General features: G+C 39.4%; 1 protein-coding gene across 3 annotated transcripts in view; it reads right to left on the minus strand.

Moving 5' to 3' along the window:
- Positions 1 to 20798, minus strand: part of SPTLC2 (serine palmitoyltransferase long chain base subunit 2) — a 101627-nt gene that overhangs the window by 58805 nt on the left and 22024 nt on the right. For all 3 annotated transcript variants that reach the window (XM_070593277.1, XM_070593276.1, XM_070593278.1), the window contains exons 3-5: positions 9369 to 9523; positions 7803 to 7951; positions 5495 to 5619 (exon numbers count right to left, since the gene is read on the minus strand). In XM_070593277.1, coding sequence (XP_070449378.1) covers positions 5495 to 5619; positions 7803 to 7951; positions 9369 to 9523 — 429 coding nt within the window. The remainder of the gene's footprint in view (positions 1 to 5494; positions 5620 to 7802; positions 7952 to 9368; positions 9524 to 20798) is intronic.

Raw genomic sequence — 20798 nt, forward strand, 5'->3', positions numbered from 1 at the left:
GAGCTAACACCTGTTGCCAACACTCTCTTTCTTCTTCTTCTCCCCAAAGCCCCCCAGTACATAGTTGTATATTCTAGTTGTGGGTCCTTCTAGTTGTGGCATGAGGGACATCGCCTCAGCATGGCCCGATGAGCAGTGCCATATCCACGCCCAGGATCTGAACCAGTGAAACCCTGAGCCGCCAAAGCGGAATGCGTGAACTTAAGCACTCGGCCACAGGGCTGGCCCCGAAACAGGGCATTCTTCTTCTCACTCCTAACTAAATCCAAAGTCCCATGAGGATCCCACTTGTTAATCTTTTCCCCAGTGACATGGAACGCAGGCCTCAGTTTTGCCCTTAAAATCCTTGAACAAGCATTACTTTTAACATGTAAACATGGGTTTCTGCTAACGCAACAAAGAAGTATGAAGCTCTCAGGGTTTTTATTTCTGCCTCAGTTCCTACTTGTCTACATCTCATGGGGCCCTTGAACCTGTAAGATGTGAACTCCAAAATACGTTTTTCTCTGTCAACAACGGCCTGAAAATATCCAATAAGATGAAAACAAAAGTACAGGGCAGAAAGCACCAGCATGCTCCCATGAGAATAAAAGGAAGAGAAAAGATATATAGACACATATATGCCTAATTATTAGAGTATTCTTGGTGGGATACTTAAGAAACTTGTAACAGCAGTTGCCCATCTGAAATTTTTACTGTGTGTAAAGTTTTTATTATTAAGATTAAAAAGCTACCTAGTTAAAAATGTGTAGATTACAAATGAAAAGAAGTAGAGTTGGAGGTACCAATATGGACTGATGGTTTTAAAATTTATATATATGTATACACACACAGATGTGTGTATTCATGAGTTAGTATACATGCATATATTTTTCTAGCTCTATTAATGGGGGGGTGAAAAGCAGTGATACCCCTGTCTCAATAAACACACCAGACACTGGTTTCTAAATACCAGCCGCCAATAAAAGGAACCAAGGCTCAGTGGAGAACTGGTTGACCCCAAGGCTAAGCTGGGGAAAAGACAGCCTGGAGCATCTTGTCATGACAGAAAGAAAGTATTCTAGGGAAAAAAAAGGCTGGGTGCATATTTAAAGGGCATAGGAGCCCACCTGAAGGATCTCCCAACAGCCAACACTGGAACGACTTGAGCAATAAAATAAAAAGCAATCATGTTGGACCCATATAACAAAATATTCATGAACTCATATTGATAAATAGGGGAGAAGCAACAACTGTTTCTTAAAAGAACAACTCTTCCTTCAGAAGGATCAAAGTTATAAAGACAGGAACTGTCACAGATTGCAGGAGACTGAGAAAATACAACTAAATGCAATGTGGACACTCGACTGGACGCTGGAACAGAAAAATGCTATCAGTGGAAACACAGGTGAAATCAAAATAAGTTCTGAACTTTAGTTAACAGTATCATATCAAGGTTAATTTCTTAGGTTTGACAAATGTTCCATTGTTATATAAGATGTTAACATAAAGAGAAGCTGAGCCAAGGGCATACAGGAACTCCCTGTACTTTTTTGAAACACTTCCGTAAGTCTAAATTCATCTTTGAAAATAGTGTTAAAATTGAAAAGAATGAGAGAAACCAGGAAAAAAAATAAAGAGAGGCTGAATTTCTCTTCTGCAAGTCTTTAAATCCTTTCCTTACCACTCTGGGTAGCCCACTATACCTTAAAAGGTAAAGCCCACTATACTTTCCCTCTACACAATTTCATTTTCTTCTCTTTCTAGCTAATTTTTTTTTTCTGGCAAAATCTGCAACATAATTGTGCTTTTATTATATATTTATATATATGTATACACACACAGATGTGTGTATTCATGAGTTAGTATACATGCATACCACTTTTGTAGACAGCCTTATTCACCATTTCTATGTATCAATCTTTTTCTTCTAATCTACTATAAGGTTCTACTATATTCTTAGTTCAAAAATAAAATAATTAGGGGTCAACCCCGTGGCCGAGTGGTTAAGGTCGCGCACTCTACTTTGGCGGCCCAGGGTTTCGCTGGTTCAGATCCTGGGTGCAGCCATGACACCGCTGGTCAGGCCATGCTGAGGCGGCGTCCCACATGCCACAACTGGTAGGACCCAAAACTAAAATATACAACTGTGTACTGAGGGATTTGGGGAGAAAAAGCAGAGAAAAAAATAAAGATGATTTTTAAGAAAGTTGAAGATTGTATTCTCTAACAAAAACTGCAACAAAGATTGTTAATAAATAAATAAATAAATAAAATAATTAAATGTCACCAGTTAACATCTAAGTGCTTAATATGTTCCAGGCATTATATTAGGGGTTTTAAATGCATTATTACTTTTAATCTTCACAACAAATCTATGAGGTAGGTGGTATTATTTTTTTTTTTTTTTTTGAGGAAAATTAGCCCTGAGCTAACTGCTACCAATCCTCCTCTTTTTGCTGAGGAAGACTAGCCCTGAGCTAACATCCTTGCCCATCTTCCTCTACTTTACATGTGGGATGCCTACCACAGCATGGCTTGCTAAGCAGTGCCATGTTCACACCCGGGATCTGAACCAGTGAACCCCAGGCCGCCAAAGTGTAACACACAAACTTAACCGCTGCGCCACCAGTCCGGCCCCAAGTAGGTAGTATTATTATCCCCATTTTACATATGAGGAAACTCCCGTTTGGAGGAGTTACAAATCTCACCCAAGATCACAAGCACAGTAAGTGACTCAATACAAAACTTCTGCTTCCAGAACACATGCTCTTAATCAATATACTGTCTCCCCCTGCATTAAGCTAAAAAAACAATCAACCACTTCACAAACAAATTTAGTATCTGATTCAAAGAAATACTGAAACTGGATTAGCTGCTGCCTTTAATGGATTAAATGATATTTAATAACATTTCATCTATAATGTTAGATTTAGAAGAAAGATCTTTAAGGCAGTATCTTCCATGCCCGTACATAATAAGTCTAATTCAGGCCAGCCCTGGTGGCCTAGTGGTTAAGTTTGGTGCGCTGCTTCGGCAGCCAACATTTGGTTCCCGGGTGTGGACCTACACCACTCATCTGTCAGTGGCCATGCTGTGGTGGCGGCTCACAGACAGAAGAGGAAGACTGGCAGACGTTAGCTCAGGATGAACCATCCTCAGCAAAACAAAACAAAACCAAAGAAAAGAAATCCAATTCTAGATAACAACTGTTAGAGTTTATAAGGATACAGGGAGAAGCAGGACGAGACTATTTAATCCTCTAGTGTAAATAAATCCTAAGAAATTCCAAAAAGAATCTGAGGTTGATGTTGCCAAAACACAGGACAGCAATGTATTATAATCAATGTCAAGTCAAAGAACCATACATTTATGTCTTTCAAGGAATTTGTCCATCGCATCTAAGTTGTTGACTTTACTGGCATAAAGTTGTTCTTAATATTTCCTTACTATCCTTTTAATGTCACAGAATGTGTAGTGATGTGCACTCTCTCATTCCTGCTACTAGTAATCTGTATCTCCTCTCCTTTTACCTGACCAATCTGGCTAGAGATTTATCAATTTTATTCATTTTCTCAAAGAACCAGCTTTGGTTTCACTGATGTCTCCTATTGTCTACTTTCTAATCCATTGATTTCTGCCTTTACCTTTATTATATCCTTCTTCTGTTGGGGATCTTTGGGTTTCATTTGCTCATCTTTTTCTAATTTCTTAAAGTATAAGTTTAGATGGCTGATTCGAAACTCTTTTTTTCCCCTAATATAAGCATTTAACGCTACCTATTTCCATATGAGCACTGCTTTAGCTTCATCCCACAAATTGTGATTTCACATTTCCATTTAGTTAAAAATAATTTTTATTTTGTCTTTCTTCTTTGACACATAGGTTATTTAGACACGTGTTGTTTAATTTTCAAATATTCAAGGATGTTCTAGATAGCTCTAGGTTACTAATTTATAATTTAATTCCATTACAGTCAGAGAACATACTTTGAATAATTTCAATTCTTTTAAATTTGTTAAGGTTTGTTTAATGGCCCAGAAAATGGTCTATCTTGGTAAATCTTTTGCTGTTGTTGAGTGAAGTGTCATAAATGTCAATTAGGTCAAGTTGGTTGATAGTGTTTTTCAAGTTTCTATATCCTTGCTCATTTTCTGTCTAGTTCTTCTATCAGTTATTGAGAAGGGTGTTGAGATCTCTAATTATAATTCTCTATCTGTCTATTTCTCCTTTTGGTTTCATCAATTTTTGCTTCATGTATTTTGAAGCTGTATTATTAGGTGCCTGTACATTTCAAATTGTTATGTCCTCTTAATGAATTAACTCCTTTATCATTATGCAATGTTCCTCTTTATCCCCAGAAATATTCTTTGCTCTGAAATCTGTTTCTATTACTACAGTCACTCCAACTTTCTTCTGCTTATTGTTTGCATGCTGTATCTTTTTCCATCCTTTTACTTTTAACCTATATCTTTAAATTTAAAGTAGGTTTGTGGTGGAAACTTACTTAATTTTATCTAATCTGACAATCTCTGTCCTCTAATTAGAATGTATAAACCACTTACATTTAATGTAATATCACTATAGTTGGGTTTAAATCTCCTCCTAACTATTTGTTTTCTATTTGTCCCATCTGCTCCTTGAGGAACCATACATTTATATAACTGACAAGGACTTTAGAGTTAACCTAGTCCAAGTACCTCATTTTACAAAGGAAAATTTGAGGCTCAGAATGGTCGTGATAGGCTCACAGGCAGAGAGCTAAATTTGACCACATAACCAATCAAACAAAAACTCAAGTCTTCAGACTCACTAATCCACTGATTTTTCAATATAGCATTCTTAGAAGCAGTGTTAAAATGAGAAAATCTTGAGGACACTTTCAAGTCGATAGTGCTAAAACGTGATTTACAAAGTCTCTTCTTATCTCTTCTCTCTGCTCTTGTCCCCTCACAAACTCTGTTCACAGAAAAGAAAATACATACGTATCAACACACACATATACGTATGTGTGTGTGTATATATATAACTTTTAACCTATATTGTTAACCTATATTATCTGTATTATATATATATATATACACATAATTTGCCCATATATCTCTGAACAACATGCATTACAGTAAGAACAAGTATTAGGGAACCTAGGTATTTACATATTTTTCTACTTAGGTAAAACTACCTGTTAAATAACTTTCCAAGATAAACATTCTTTCTTCCATAATTTTAGCCTTTTATGAGGTTTTATTTATTAGAATCCTTTCAAAACAGTATGACATGAAGAAGGCAAGAGTCATCTAATGGAAGAGGAAAGGATCATGGGTTCTAGCAAGAAAGCTTCAACTGACGTTAAGTCTCCATGGGATATTCTTTTCAAAAATTTGTGAAAGAAATATCTTTGGGTAAACTATGTTTAGTCTGAAGTTTACAATAGCTTCTGGCTTGCTCTGAACGCTTTACAAAACAATAGAAGAAATATATGACAGAGTCTTCATAAATGAAGACAAAGTCTTACTTTGCCAACGAGAGCAGGAATGTTCATTGAATTTGTTGCAAATCCCATGCCATACGTCATAGCAGCTTCTACTCCCAGGAAACTTGCCACAAGCTTCTCTAGTTCTTCATGCTTGTCCAGGTTTCCTGTGTGAAGAAGTTAGTGAAGTCAATAGCACCAAATCCAAAATTTAAGAATTACTCGTTACTTTATAAAAAGAAATCATAGTCTACATGTTATAACCTTTCAGACTAAGATCTACAAAGGAGTCAGAATTATGAAGAGTACTGGCTCACAAAGAACATAAAAGCTGAATAAATCCAGATTCAGGGCTAGCCCTGGTGGCCTAGTGATTAAGTTCGGTGCACTCCGATTCAGCGGCCCAGGTTTGGATCTGAGGTGCAGACGTATACCAGTTGTCTTTTAGTGGCTATGCTGTGGTGGTGGCTCACATAAAAAAGAAAAAAAGAGGAAGACTGGCAACTGATGTTAGCTCAGGGAGAATCTTCCTCAGGAAAAAAAAAACAAAACAAACTTCAGATTCAGCACCTGTGGTGGAATTTCTATAAAGAGGGATGCCAACAATTTTTCCAAGTCCTGTTCGCACACACCAGTTCTAGGTCTAGGCCTTAAGAGGTCTGGCAACATCTGCTCTTATACTTTTGAAGTCAGCTGCCATGTAAAACAGTCTAACTAGCCTATTGTAAAGAGAGACCATGTGGAAAGAGAGGGACTCTGGAGAATGAGACTAAAGAAAGGGGGGAGGAAGGGCTCAGCCCTCAGCTGATCCCACTACCCATGAGGTGCCAGACATGAGTGAAGCCATCTTGGATACTCTCCTCAGTCATTATGCTCCACCCAGCACCACACGAAGCTGAGATAAATGTGAAGCCCTCCCCAAAGTGCAGAATGACCAGCAAATACATCAATGTATGTTTCTGGTTTAAGTCACCAAGTTTCGGAATAGTTTGCTACGTAGAAAAGATAGGTTAAAAAGCCCTCCCTTTGATCTGACTGGTCAATTTGTATTGTGATTTTACATCAGTACTTAAATCTTTAGGGACCAAACAACACTTATCAATGATACTGTCTACATGCTGAGAGAAAAGATGCTGAGAATGAAGACTGCTCAACTTGGATGCTACCATGTCCTGAAAGCCTAAGCAAGTCATTTAAACCTCTCTGGGCCTCAGTTTCTTATCTGTTAAATACCAATAATAGGGCCCAGCCCAATGGCCAAGTGGTTAAGTTCACGCACTCTGCTTCGGGGGCCCAGGGTTTCGCTGGTTCGGATCTTGGGCGTGGACATGGCGCCACCCGTCAGGCCATCCTGAGGTGATGTCCTACATAGCACAACCAGAGACACTCACAACTGGAATCTACAAGTATGTACTGGGGGGCTTCGGGGCGAAGAAGGAAAAAAAAAAAAGATTGGCAACAGATGTTAGCTCAGGCGCCAATCTTTAAAAAAAAACACAAAACCAACAATAATATTTGCTCTATCTACCACATGACATTGCTGTGAGGATCAAAAGAGACACTATGTTCAAGCACTTCATAAAATATAAAGTGCCATAAAGATGTAAGGTATGATTACTGTATCTCGCCACTGCACAATGCTCCCCTAACTACATCACTGAGGACCCCGAGTAAGAAGCAAGCAGCTGTACTTGCCAATCTCCAGACGTGTGAGAAATAATAAGGAATTATAGCTTTAATCCACTAAGTTTTGTGTGATTCACAGTAATAAAATATCCAGAAAGATGCCTTTTAACTTCTATTTGGAATCTTCCTTTGAACCAAAATAAATTAAATCTTTTTATATAAATCTGTTAACCTTCACATTTTATAAACTTTTACTAATAAAGAGTTAATAGCATTTATTGAATGCTTACCCTGTTACAAGTGCTTTACATGAATTAGCTTATTTAATTCTTGAAACACTCCTATAAGGGAGGAATTATTATTAGCCCCAAGTTACCAGTATGGGAACAGATTAACCCTCATGTGCCCAGAGGCTCGGTAGTAGTAAGTGGCACTTTTAACCACTATCATTTGCAAAAGCCAATAAAGTCAACATTAAAGTTACAAATGAAAAAAATACTTACAGAACTTTTTTAGAGATATTCTGTATGTATAACGTAATGGAAAAGATAAACATATCTCAGAATGTGTTGAAAGCATTAAAATCAACAATCCCTTCAGAAACACACAGCGTTCTTAGCTGACGGAACCTACAGGGCAAAGTACCTATCTGGGCGCTTAATCTCCTAGCTCTCTACAGTGCGATTCCCTCATCCTCAGCTGGCCAAACAGAGCACACACTCACCGATTTCCTGCCGCGTGCTGCACACTCCCACGCCATACTGCTCCAGGACTCTGGCAGCAGCTTCCTGACAGGCTCCAGTATTCCGTGCAAATCCAAGATAGTTGTAGGAACCCATGTTTATAACGCCTTTAATTATATTCCCTGTGTACCTGTATTTCAGCAGCATAAAAGTTCATGAGACTTGTGAGCAAGTCAAATACCTACATATGATGATAAACGTATTGGTAATACAAAAGGAAGCACCATATATGGGAAGTAGAGGGAATATGGTCTAGATGAAAAGCAGCTCAAACTCACTACCAATTAAGGAAATGGAAGTTAAAATACCAATTTTCACTTATGAACAGCTATAAAGATTTAAAAACTGACCATATTCAGTGTGGGCCAGGACAGTCGAATACATCGTAGAAAAGACTATCAGTCAGTACTTTTTTTTTGGAAGCCAGTTTGGCAGTACTTATCCATTTAAAAGATACAGAGACTCTGACTCAGCAACTCCCACACACATACGAAAGGATACATGCATAGGGATCCTCTAAGAGTCACTATGCAATTCACCATGTCTCCTCCCCAGGCACGTGAACCAGTGACATTTCACACGGTGGAAGCTCAGTCAGCCTGGGCCCCCAAGTGAGGACAACACAGTTCAGAGGCCCCATCGTCTCAGACGGACATAAAGCAACAAAGCAATAAACTGTTGCTGTGTTAACTCTGAGATTTTCGGGATTTTAACACAGGATCATGCAGCCCAACCTGCTATACGCTATATCTGTCTATACTGCAGAATACTAAGCAGCCTCTACAAATAATGAGCTTGCTGTGAATAACACAAGAAGGATGTTACTGATATGTCAGAAGGTAAACAAAGCAACATGTAAAATGATTTCTATAGTATGATCCCATTTTTGTACATCAAAAACCACCTGTGTGTAACCCCAGCAGATACACTACATTCATACCCCACAGAAAACACCTGGAAGAATGAAACACTACAAACTGCTAACAGTGGTCACCTCGGGAGTGAGAATCTGTGGGGGTGGATTTGCAGAGGGACAGTGGTTAGCTGTCATGGGGGACTTTCCATTTCTCTGTATTATTTGTCTTTTTTTTTTATAATGACAACGTAACCATGTAATACTTGTGCAATCTAAACAATAAAATAAAACTTTATAAATATAAAAAGTTTTCTAAACTACTCACTGCATTTAAGTAAAAATACTCTATATATCCTTGAACCATTTGAGAAATCAAAATATCGAGAAATAAACTCAGACACTTGACTCTAGTAAGTGGCATAAGAGAAAGAACAGTTTTTCTTTGTTTTTTGTTTTTTTGATAAATCAAATTTTGTTTTCAATTATACTCCATCACAGTATCAAATGTAACAGAAAACTGAATTTTAAAAATCTCAATAACAATGAACAATATGCAAGGAAACTAACCATCTTGTATTGTACTCTCAGCTCCTACTGATGTTTTGACAGAACATTCCATTTGCAATGGAATATTTTCTGATGTGTAGAAATTCTTTTGTTGTCAAGAAATAATTTCCCAATCAAAACTCACTTGAAGGACCAGTTGTAATCATGAGACTGTCTCTCCATGATGTCCACTCTGGCTCCAGGCACACTACAGATGGGTCGATTCCAGTTGTCTCTAATCCTCATGTAGAGGTTCCTTGTATAGAAGTTTTCAAAATCCTGATACAATGACACAAAGTCCTGCCAACAAATGGTGAAATGCTATAAATTTAACTGAGTCGCTTTAACAATTTTTACAACTTCCCTTTTCATGTTGCAAGAGCACCTGAGAATGAGAGGTCAATTAAACTGAATTACCTGATAAGGAAAACATTTGGAAAGGCATCAATTCTCTGTTTATGTTAAAACAACTCAACCAGGTAAAAGTCACTTAGCTTTGATGGTCGACCTATAAGAAATGGTTGCAAATAACTACCTGCCGGCAAGAATGTAGGCTCAAAAATTTAATAAAGTAGGCCTCACAAAAATAAAACTTAGTCGTACAGTTCTGTCATTAAATGGATTCCCTTCCTAATAAACTAAAAAAGACTGCTCTTCTGCTCACCCCCTAGTAAAATATTGGGGGAAATGCCATAAAAACCCCTACAATTCCAGTTTCAAACAAGAAAAATAATTCCAAAATTGAGACTCTATCCTCTCTACATTTTCAAGGATCAAAATGAAACAAATCCAAAGAAAAATGATAAATAAGAAACACTAACGGGTTGCTCATAGAAAGACATCTATCTTGGGTTCCCTTCCTTGGGTGGGAGCTTTTAACAATTTTTTTAAAAAAAGATTCTCAAAATGAATTCCCATGACCAGGGACTTCAAGCCCTTCTTTCCTCCCTGAAATTAAGTTATATTAAAATTTAAGTCTGTAAAAAATTAAATCACAGTGCAGCTAAAATGAAAGCATTATGTTAAGTCTCATGTGGTATGACCACCTCTCGGAATACAAATGACCGGACCAGGAGATCTACTCAACTCCTGAAGGTAAAGGGTAAAGCCCACAAAAAGAAAACCGTACTATAGTTTTACTATAGTCAGCAAACCACTGGGCGCCCAGCCCGCGGAGCTGGGCTTGGTGCCAATCTAAGTTAATCTGTTAAATAAGCTAATCAAAATATTCAAAGTTTAAGCCTTATTCTGTAAAAGAATTTCATCGCTAAAGAAGACTCTACATAAAACTTTACAATTAACAACCTTCCACGACACTGGACTCTCAAGTGCCGACTAACTAAGCCTCTCAGCACATAAAATCTCCTTCAATAAAGCCCAGCAGCGTTAGAAAGGACTCAGGACTCTGCAGAACCTGATACCATCTCTTTAGCACTGGTTTAACGGTTAACTTCCTTAAGAGAAAATATCCGGAGATAATGTGTTTATCACAATTGGAAACATATTACTTAAATAGTATGTCCCTTTTGACAGTCTCCTCTTCCCACAAGAATACTGAATGAAGGAAAATTGGAATGAGACAGCCAAATTCTAATTAAGGACTTTCCTTTGGCTATTACTCACTACGCATTTATTTTCCAAGGGAATAAACAAAAACGTTGTCACCAATCCTTTTCAATTCACATCAAATAGGGTAAACAGTACCAATTCTTCTTGTTTTCATTTCTTTATAACCTTTCTAAACACTGCACATGAACGCTGAAGGTATTAACTCAAAGATTTGAGAGAAATACTCCATCACAGACAAATTTTATTAACAACAAGAAGCAGTATTTTTTGTTTTTTACTATATAAACAACCGAAAAAACTTAGACAGTCTGGTCCTATCTACCAGAAGGGTTATCAAACCCCAAGTTAGAAGGGCGGCAAGCTAAGCGGGGTAAAGCTTTGGGTAACCAGTGACACAGCTGTCTGTGGTTAGGAGGGAAGAGATGGGCTCCAATCCCCCAAAGAGAGACTGCCAAGATCAGGGAGCTCCATCTCTCCTTACGGCTACAATGAGAGAACAATTAAGTCCCTGAGATGGGAACACACTTGCACGGAGTGAAGGAGAAGTCGTCACATGAGGGATGTTACAGACCAAAAGCAGTGGGACAGAAAGGCAGGAGAGGGGCTTGTGGCCAAGGCAGCAGTTTGACTGCAGTTAGAAAGCTAGGTAGAGGGGCTGGCTCCGTGGCCAAGCGGTTAAGTTCACGCGCTCCGCTGCGGTGGCCCAGGGTTCAGATCCTGGGCGTGGACATGGCACCGCTCATCAGGCCACGTTGAGGCGGCATCCCACATCCCACAACTAGAAGAACCTGCAACTAAGATAGACAACTATGTACAGGAGGGGTTTGGGGAGATAAAGCAGAAAAAAAAAAAAAGATTGGCAACAGTTGTTAGCCGAGGTGCCAATCTTAAAAAAAAAAAAAAAAGAAAGCTAGGTAGAGAGATCTGAGGGCAGCTAAGCACACTCCCTGCAGCTGAGCAATGAAGTACGAAAGGGGATGGAAGGGAACCACTACTCAGGATCCCAGCTCTAGGTAATGAGAACGTCTGTTTCCAAAAATATCTCGAACACTTTAAATATTCTAGGACCAGGGTTAAACCAGGACTTAGCTTTTCATTGAGTCATTCACATATCTTTTATTGAACACTTTTGCTAGACTTGGGATACATTAAAGACAAGGCAGTTATCTGCAAACAATGACACCCCCACTACTCCCACTCTCCTCCCTCTGCCCCCACATCCCACTCCACGTGCCCATCCCCCTCTTCTTCCTCCTCAGTTGAGTCCTGTGAAATGACTAGTCAGGACCAACCTCACACTTGTTTGCTCGATTACTGAACAAACATTTACTGAGCAGTACTTCCCAGGCACTAAGCTAGGCAGTGGAGATAAAAATGAGTAAGACACACCCTCTACACTCCTCAGGATCTTAGTACAGTGGGGAGGCCCACAGATAAAGTTAGGATACAACATAACAAGTACTGTAAAGGTATGCTTGCCCAGAGAGAGTACCTACCTGACGGGTGAGTGGCAACGACAGAGTCACGTTCAAAGAGCCTTAAGGATGCACTATTCACGGATGTGTTTCCTGAGGACCTTTCATGAACCCCGTATACTAGTGCATACATGTATATATGATATATGATATATCATATATATGATAAGCAGAGAACAATATCTAGTTGAGACTACACTGGGATTGTTGGGCCTGAAGTACTCACCAGTTAAGTGACTTCTACCACCAGCCTCAGAGAAATACTCAAAATCATGGATTTGTTACATAGGGATCCTCGAAGACCTTACCAAAAGTAGTCTGGGGGGACCTCAATAATTAGCCAATAAATATCCTTTATTGTTTAAGCCTATTTGAGGTTGAGTCTTCTAGAAAACATCCTATATTGTTTAAAATAAACAGGTCCCACCTATTCTAGGGCCTATGTGGGCCTTAAGATTATCAGGGATCTTAAAGGCTGGGTGCTACCACTTTCAGAAGTTGACTTTATAACAATTGTCCATGTTTATTAAGAACAATTCTGGCCCAACACAGATGTCCAAATACTCTTCTATGATGATGATAAAGATGATGAATAATCACATTAGCAATAAAAAGTTCCCATTTACTGAGTACTTACAATATATCTTGAATTACGTATACTTTCTCTTAAAAATCCCTGCACCCTCTTAGGGAAGATATTACTCGCAATTTCAGAAAGGCAAAATGGCTGTCCCATTTAGGGAACTAGCCAGAGGCAGAGCCAGGAACTCATCCAGGTCTTCTAATTCAAAGTCTATGTTCTTAACCCCACACATTCTATGACATACAAATTATTCTGAAAATTTTCCATGACAGAGTTTGTTGAGCTGCCTAATTCAACACAATGAGCAACCTAATTTACTGAGCCTAACAAGTGATCACGAGAAAATCCGGTTTGTCTGATGGTGCTACGACACCTACCTATCTGGAAAAGATCGGGGTGCTTCAGAACTCCCAGTCACTGAAACTGAAGGCTACACGTCTGAAACCTTTCCTTTAAAAGCACGCCATGCTGTTTGCAGGTTACTACAGTACTGCTGAAATATTTCAAGACATTTGGCGCTAATAAACATAATCCTGCATACCAAAGACAAGCTAGCGAAAAACAAGTCCTGGTGTTTTGAATTTTTATTTTGGCAATGTTTTTTCTTGAGAAGGAAATAACCTCATAAGATATATCTAGAAACAGCTGAAACAAAACAAACTGTTTCAAAACAAACTAAGAGAATTCAAAAATCCCAAATAATTCCTGCCTGAAAAAGTGCTGAAAATGGAGTCATCCTATGGCTAAAAAGCATTATACAGCGAGGACTATTTATTGTAAAAACCAACAGTGTTGTCTTTACCTCTGTTTCATGAAGAAAATCAGGCAAGATTACCTGGGAAAGGCTATTACATTGGTGACTTTAAAATCTCCGAGCCATTGTTAAGAGTTTTCCCTACGGTTCATATAAGTCATACTACTGTTTGTTCTTTCCTGTTTTTAACGTTATAGACAGGAAGCCACTTCCTTGTTGTTTCTATGCTCTCCATGAAGGCATAAAATGAGATTTGAAGATTAGAGACAGTCATTTTCCTTAAATCTAAAACTAAGTTGTGTCTGTATGTACATATGCATTCACGCACGTGTGTACACACACGTGCGCACACACACGCCCGACTGTGAATGCTTCAATTCAAAAGACTCAAAATTTTCCATTGTTGGGGCCGGCCCCATGGCCGAGTGGTTAAGTTTGCATGCTCTGCTGCAGCGGCCCAGGATTTCGCCAGTTCAAATCCTGGGTGCAGACATAGCACCGCTCATCAAGCCATGAAGGGTGGCATCCCACATGCCACAACTAGAAGGACCCACAACTAAGAATATACAACTATGTACCGGGGGTCTTTGAGGAGAAAAACGAAAAAAAATAAAATCTTTAAAACAAAAACAAAAACAAAAAAATCCTTCCTCTTCTAGGCACTGGGTAAACAGTAGTAAACAAAAAGATGATAATAATCTCAGCCCTCCTGGAATTTATATTTTGGTGGAAGAGACAGATACTAAATGAGACAATGTATAAAATATAAAGTATGTAAGATAGTAAAAATATTAATGGAAACAAAAATCAAACAAGGAAGGGGGATGTAAAATGCTAGAGTCATGCTAAAGTGTAGCTAGAGTGGCCAGGGTAGAATAAAGATGGAAAGGAAGCGAGCGAACTATCCATGAGACTATCTGGAGGAAGAGCTTTCCTGGCAGGCAAACAGCAAGTGCAATAGCAGTGACGCAGAAATGTACTTGGTGCATGCAAGGAACTGCAAAGGGGCCAGTGTGGCTGGAGCAGATGAGTGAGGGGCTAAGCAGTAGGGGATGACACCCAGGTGATAACGGAGGTTGGCAAGAAGTCGTTGAATCTGGATTTCCTGATGGGCTGTACATGGTATGTGACAAAAAGAATCAAGGATAACTCCCAAGATTTTGAGCCAAAGCAACTGGAAGTAGAGAACTGTCACTCATGGATATGGGGAAGACACCTAGATAGATAGAAGGAGAAGTCAGCTCAGTTGTACATGTATAAAGTTTGAGATGCCTATGTGGGGATGTCAAGCGGGCAGCTGGACATACATGAGGAAGTCAGTGCTAAAGACATAAATTTGGAAGTTAGCATAAAGAAGTATTAAAAGCCAAGACAATGGATCCTAAGGGAGTGAGTACAGATGGGAAAAGAAAAGAAGAGGACTAAGGATGAAGCCTAAGCCATACCCACATCAACATTTAGAAGGTGGGCAGATGGAGAGGATTCAGCAAGAGAGAATGAGAGAAAACAGCCAGAAAGGCAGGAGAATAACCAGGCAATTGTAATGTCCTGGAAACCAAGTGAACAAAATGCTTCTAGAAGGAGAGAGTGATCAATTGTGTCAAATGCTGCTGGTAGGCTAAACAGGGTAAAGACTGAGAAAGGACTTAGAATCTGCAACACAGGTATCATGTGTGATCCTGGGAAGAATTGTTTTAGTTGAAGCAGTGGGGGCAAAAACCTGACTGCATTGGGTTCAGTGAAGAGTGGGAAGCAACACAGTGGAAACAGCTATGTCAGGGAATTTTGCTTTACAAGGAAGACAAAATGGAGCAGTGGATGGAGGAGAAAGTAGGATCAAGAGAAAGCTTTTTTTTTTTTTGAGGAAGATTAGCCCTAAGCTGACATCCACTGCCAATCCTCCTCCTTTTGATGAGGAAGAGTGGCCCTGAGCTAACATCTGTGCCCATCTTCCTCTATTTTATACGTGGGACTCCTGCCACAGCATGGCTTGATAAGCAGTGTGTAGGTCCGTGCCCGGGATCCAAATTGGTGAACCCTGGGCCACCAAAGTAGAGCGCATGAACTTAGCTATACGCCATGGGGCTGGCCCCGAGAAAGCCTTTTATTAAGGTGGGAGAAATAACATGTCTATGCTACTGGAAATGATCTAGTAGAGGACAAACTGATACACAGCTGACTCACCAGAGGCCTAACAGTCAAAACTGAATGTGCAGGAAACAGGAGCAGAGCACAGGCCAGCCTTCATGTGTTATCCTAACAAGCTCTGAGAGATGGCCGGATCTATAAACAGTACATCACTTTTTTACATTTTTAGTTATTTACTAACAAAGCTGCCAGGACATTTTCAAAATGCTTTAGGGAGAAACAAATAAAACCAAAATACAGCTTAAAATCTGAGGAAACCTCAACATGGTTTCTTAAACTGGAATCTAACAACTGTTGAGGTCGTATGGGTAGTCTCAGAGATTCATGAATTCTGTTTTCATCTTTTAACTTGATTTTTCCATTTTCATAAACATTTGAAAATCAGGTTACCAGTTTAACACCCCAACAGTACTCAATTTAAACTTGAAATGACTTAGGCTATCAGACAGGGCACCAGTTCTTTAAACTTTTACATTCTCAGTTAGTAGTGAAAAACAGTTCCAAATTGCTGAACGCAAAGAAAAGCTGAATAAAAAAACAGAAGCCTAAAAGATTCAAAAGACAAAAAAGCCTTGCTAAAAAAAGCTATAGTGTTGCTCCAAACAAAAAATGCCCAACAGGTGACAGAGAAACCTGCAAGCCTAGTTATGTCACGAGGGCAAAAGGAAACGTGGGAATGTACTACAAAACTCTTTTTCCAAGTTTTATTTTGGATATAGTTTCTCAGCAGAAAAAAAAAAAAAAACAATCCTAGAGTAAATAAAAACAGAAGACTACTCTATACAACCGAATATGATTCCACAATAAAAAGGAATGAATTACTGAAACATACAACATGGATAAACCTCAAAAACATTATGCCAAGTGGAAGAAGCTAGACACAACAGATCACACAGTGTATGATACCATTAATATGAAATGTGTAGAGTCAGAAAGCAGATCAGTGGTTGCCGAGAGCGGGGAGAGGGAGGAAGGAGTGACTGTCAATGGGTATGGGGTTTCCTTTTCAGATGATGAAAATGTTATAAAATTAGATTATGGTGTTGGCTGCACAGCTCTGTAAACACTACTAAAAACCATTCAACTGTATATTTTGAGCAGGTGACTTTTAAGGTATGTAAAGTATATCTCAATAAAACTGTTCAAAAAAAAATCAATGACTGTTGTCCTAGACTCCCTCACACACCACAAAACAATGGAAAGTAGAGCTCTTTTTAAACCCATTGAACTAAAAGAGCCCAACCAACTGATAATCCTCCAGCTTAATCCATTAAGCAACTATACTACATTAATAGTTTCCAAAGATACTGCTAAAATGACAATTATCAGAATATTCTTAGTAAGCTACTTTTTGAAGGAGGTCAAGAACAAAATCCTTCCAGGAACATATTAATATATTTCAGTTGATTTCTTTCTTTTGTATCTTGAAAATTAAATATATCAGAATGTCAACATATAATGTCCCTTCCCAGTATCCTATCCCTCCCAGTTCTGAATACCTGCTCATGAACAAACTGAAGAGGTAAAACGCTGGTTTCAAGTTTAGTTAGCTGCATGGTAACTACCTACCATAATTTACTCCCTAGATTTCTAGATATTTCCTATCTGGATATTAGAATATTCTTATTAATTCAAGCTTTCGTTATATCTATCGCACGTTTTTGGCCTACTAGCTTCACCTCACATAACAAATAAACCAGAGACTGAGAAAAACAACATTCATCCAAAACACCACTAATAACGGAGGATCAAGCAGTAAAGAATTTCAAAAATTTTATCCAATTTATATAAAACAGAACAAACTCATGCTAACTCCACTTTATTAGTGGGACCATGTGATTTCAGGTCTATGCAAAGCAATATCTGAAGAACTAGCAAAAGAGTCACAAGGGCTCTCTTTTGTAATGGAATTAAGAAGAAAATAAGGATGTGGTTGTGACCACCACTCACTCAGAGAAAGGAGGAAGTGACATTAATTTGCATTTTATGAGCCCAAGCAAGCACTTTCCCTCACCTCTTTGCAGTGCAACACTTTAAAATTTGCCTCTCTCTCTCACTACGCCTAATCCAGCATCAGAAAACAAACACAGTCTACCAGAAGGCTGAATGATCCTTCCTCTGCTTTCCCTCTGAGCTGAATTTTTGTACAAAAATAGCAGGATTCAGCTGTTTTAACTGATGTTATCTACTGTGAAAATTCTACTGAAATTAATTTGACTAAATTAGCACAGTCCTTCTCTAAACAAACTGTAGAGGCAAATGTCCCGCTGTGTCCCACACATTTCCTCCTATCACTTCCTCCAAGAACTGTTTCCTGATTAACTCTGTGCTACTCAGTTTACTTTTCTGTTCTCCATCTGCATACAATTCAAGCACTGTTTACCTGCAGAGTGCTTTGCAAAGGCCCATAAGTTTGAAGTATTTATTTTTCCTCAACAAAATTAGAAACTACTTAGGAATAAAATCCATATGTTCCAATTATTTCACACATAGTTAAGAACACATAGGCAGCCCCAATACTTAAAACAGTCAATTTATCCTCTGGAAACATGAAACAGTTCCAAAGAGAATTACTTGTTCACAAAGTAATTCAGATGCATCCTCATCGTTTCATTCATCACACTTTGACACAGCACAAGCTGTGCAAACTCTCTGGTCATTCCCCTGCTTAGAAACTGCCCCGGAACTCTTACTGCCTACCAACCTTCTTAGTTTCACATTCAAAACACAATTTCTCAGGGCTGACCCAGTGGTATAGTGGTTAAGTTCACGCTCTCCACTTGGGTGGCCCAGGGTTCCCAGGTTTGGATCCCAGGTGTGGACGTATACACCGCTCATCAAGCCATACTGTGGCAGCATCCCACATACAAAATAGAGGAAGACTGGCAGAGATGTTAGCTCAGGGACAATCCACACACACACACACAGCTAAAACACAATTTCTCATACATCCATATTCCAGGTTCTCCCACTCATTCCTCATGCCTTTGCCTACAATATCGCCTCAACCAGGAAGGCTCTCTATGCCACAATCAGCACTCCTCCCACCTCCACCTCTACACGTCAATTATTAGGTCTCTACAGTGTGTCAACACTATGAGAGGTCCTTGTAGATAAAGATTTCCTAGTTTGAATACGTGAATAAAACTTTGGCTCTCAGCAGTCACAACTGCCACCAACTCAGTCTAGTAGGACGATACTGGCTGGTAACCAAGTAACTGCAATACCATCCAACACAGTAACTGTATAGTAAGCTATAACTTACAGTAAGCAAGCCACACCTGAGGGATGTGAAAAATGAACACATTGTGGGTGCTCTCCAGCCAGAAAGTCTATGTGGGGTGCACAGGAATAGAAAAAAAAGAGAATCAAATTTTTAAATTTGCTCTGGTTTTCAATGATGAAAATTAGTTTGGCCTACTGGTTCTGCATGCAGGGCTTTCCTTGTATTAGGTACTCAAAAAAAGAAAAAAATTTTATTTTTTTTAAAAGATTGGCCTTGAGCTACTATCTGTCACCAATGTTCCTTTTTTAAAATTTTCTCCCTAAAGCCCCAGTACATAGTTGTATATTCTAGTTGTGGGCCCTTCTAGTTGTGGCATGTGGGACGCTGCCTCAGCACGGCCTGATGAGTGGTGCTGGGTCCGCGCCCAGGATCTGAACCAGTGAAACCCTGGGCCGCCGAGGAGGGGCTCATGAACTTGACCACTCGGCCATGAGGCTGGCCGCAAAAAATACTTTCTTAATGAAATTAACTTGTAGGCATTTCAAGGCAGTGAGAAGGATGGCCAACTTGTGGTGTTGGGGCTGGGAGGGGTGCAGAATGGTTGAGGTGAGAGGAGAATGCCTGGCTCCCGAGCTTTCCCAGGATCAGAACCCTCAATCCATTCACTGATTGGTTCTGGCTTCCTAGTAACTGCTGAGGTCCTTTCCTTCCCCATGTTTCTTGAGGCCCTCCTCCCCTTCTCCCAACATGACCGCCATCCTTTCCCAGGGTTCACTGGCTCCTCTCTCAGTGGTGACCTTGCTGCCACATCTGCCTCTCTCCTCTAACGCTTCACAAAAGTGAGATGCACAATGGACCACAAATATCTAACTTCTGAGTCCCTTCTCTAATCCAGAATATTCCCTGGACCAGAGGACAACCACCCCGTACTCCACACGCCAAGAACAAACAAGTTTGTTTTTACTACAATCAGGCATTTTTCACCCTAATTTTATTTATTTTTGAAAATAGATAATACATGTATATTGTACAAAACTCCAGAGGCTCAAAGGAGTATACAGAGAAAAGTGAAGAAGTGAGTGAGGTCCTCCTCCTCAGAGACAACCATTATTATCTGTTTACCATTACTAAAACAAGATTGTTTCCTACTGCAAACAGAGTAGCTGCGCCACATTCTGTGTTAGGCTTGTTTGTTTGGAGAGAGGAGCTGATCGGTGAACCAGACATCAACGCATAACGTGTCTATGAGAAAACACACCGTGAGTTGTAAAGAATACAGCCTTTTCAGAAGACCGTAGACACAAGAGACCTGGGATACAGTATGGTATCGTGAACAGAAAGAACATGGCTTTCGGCACTTCACAGACCTGTGTCAGCAAATTAACTGACATCTTAAAAAAAAGATGACACTAGGCACCTTTTTTTTTCCCAGGGAAGGATTTGCCCTAGCTAATATGTATTGCCAATCTTCCTCTCTTTTTTTTCTCCCCAAAGCCCCAGTGCGTGGTTGTATATCCTAGTTGTAAGTCCTAGTTCTTCTACGTGAGCTGCCACAGCACAGCAACCAACAGACAGGTAGTGTGGTTCCGTGATCCAGAAGGAAACCCAGGCCACTGAACCTAAACCACTATACCATCAAGGCTGGCTTGACACCAGGCATCTTAGGAAACGCTACTTAATTTGTGAATTTTAACTTTCTTATCCATAAAACAGAATAGGTTCTTGTGATAATTAAATTACAATGTTAAATCTTTTAGTTTCTCCATGCCTTTAACCTTATTTTTAGCTTTCTTTGTAGAATGTTTTCATTTAACTCTATC

Source organism: Equus przewalskii, chromosome 25, assembly GCF_037783145.1.
Source record: "Equus przewalskii isolate Varuska chromosome 25, EquPr2, whole genome shotgun sequence".
Lineage (NCBI taxonomy): Eukaryota > Metazoa > Chordata > Mammalia > Perissodactyla > Equidae > Equus > Equus przewalskii.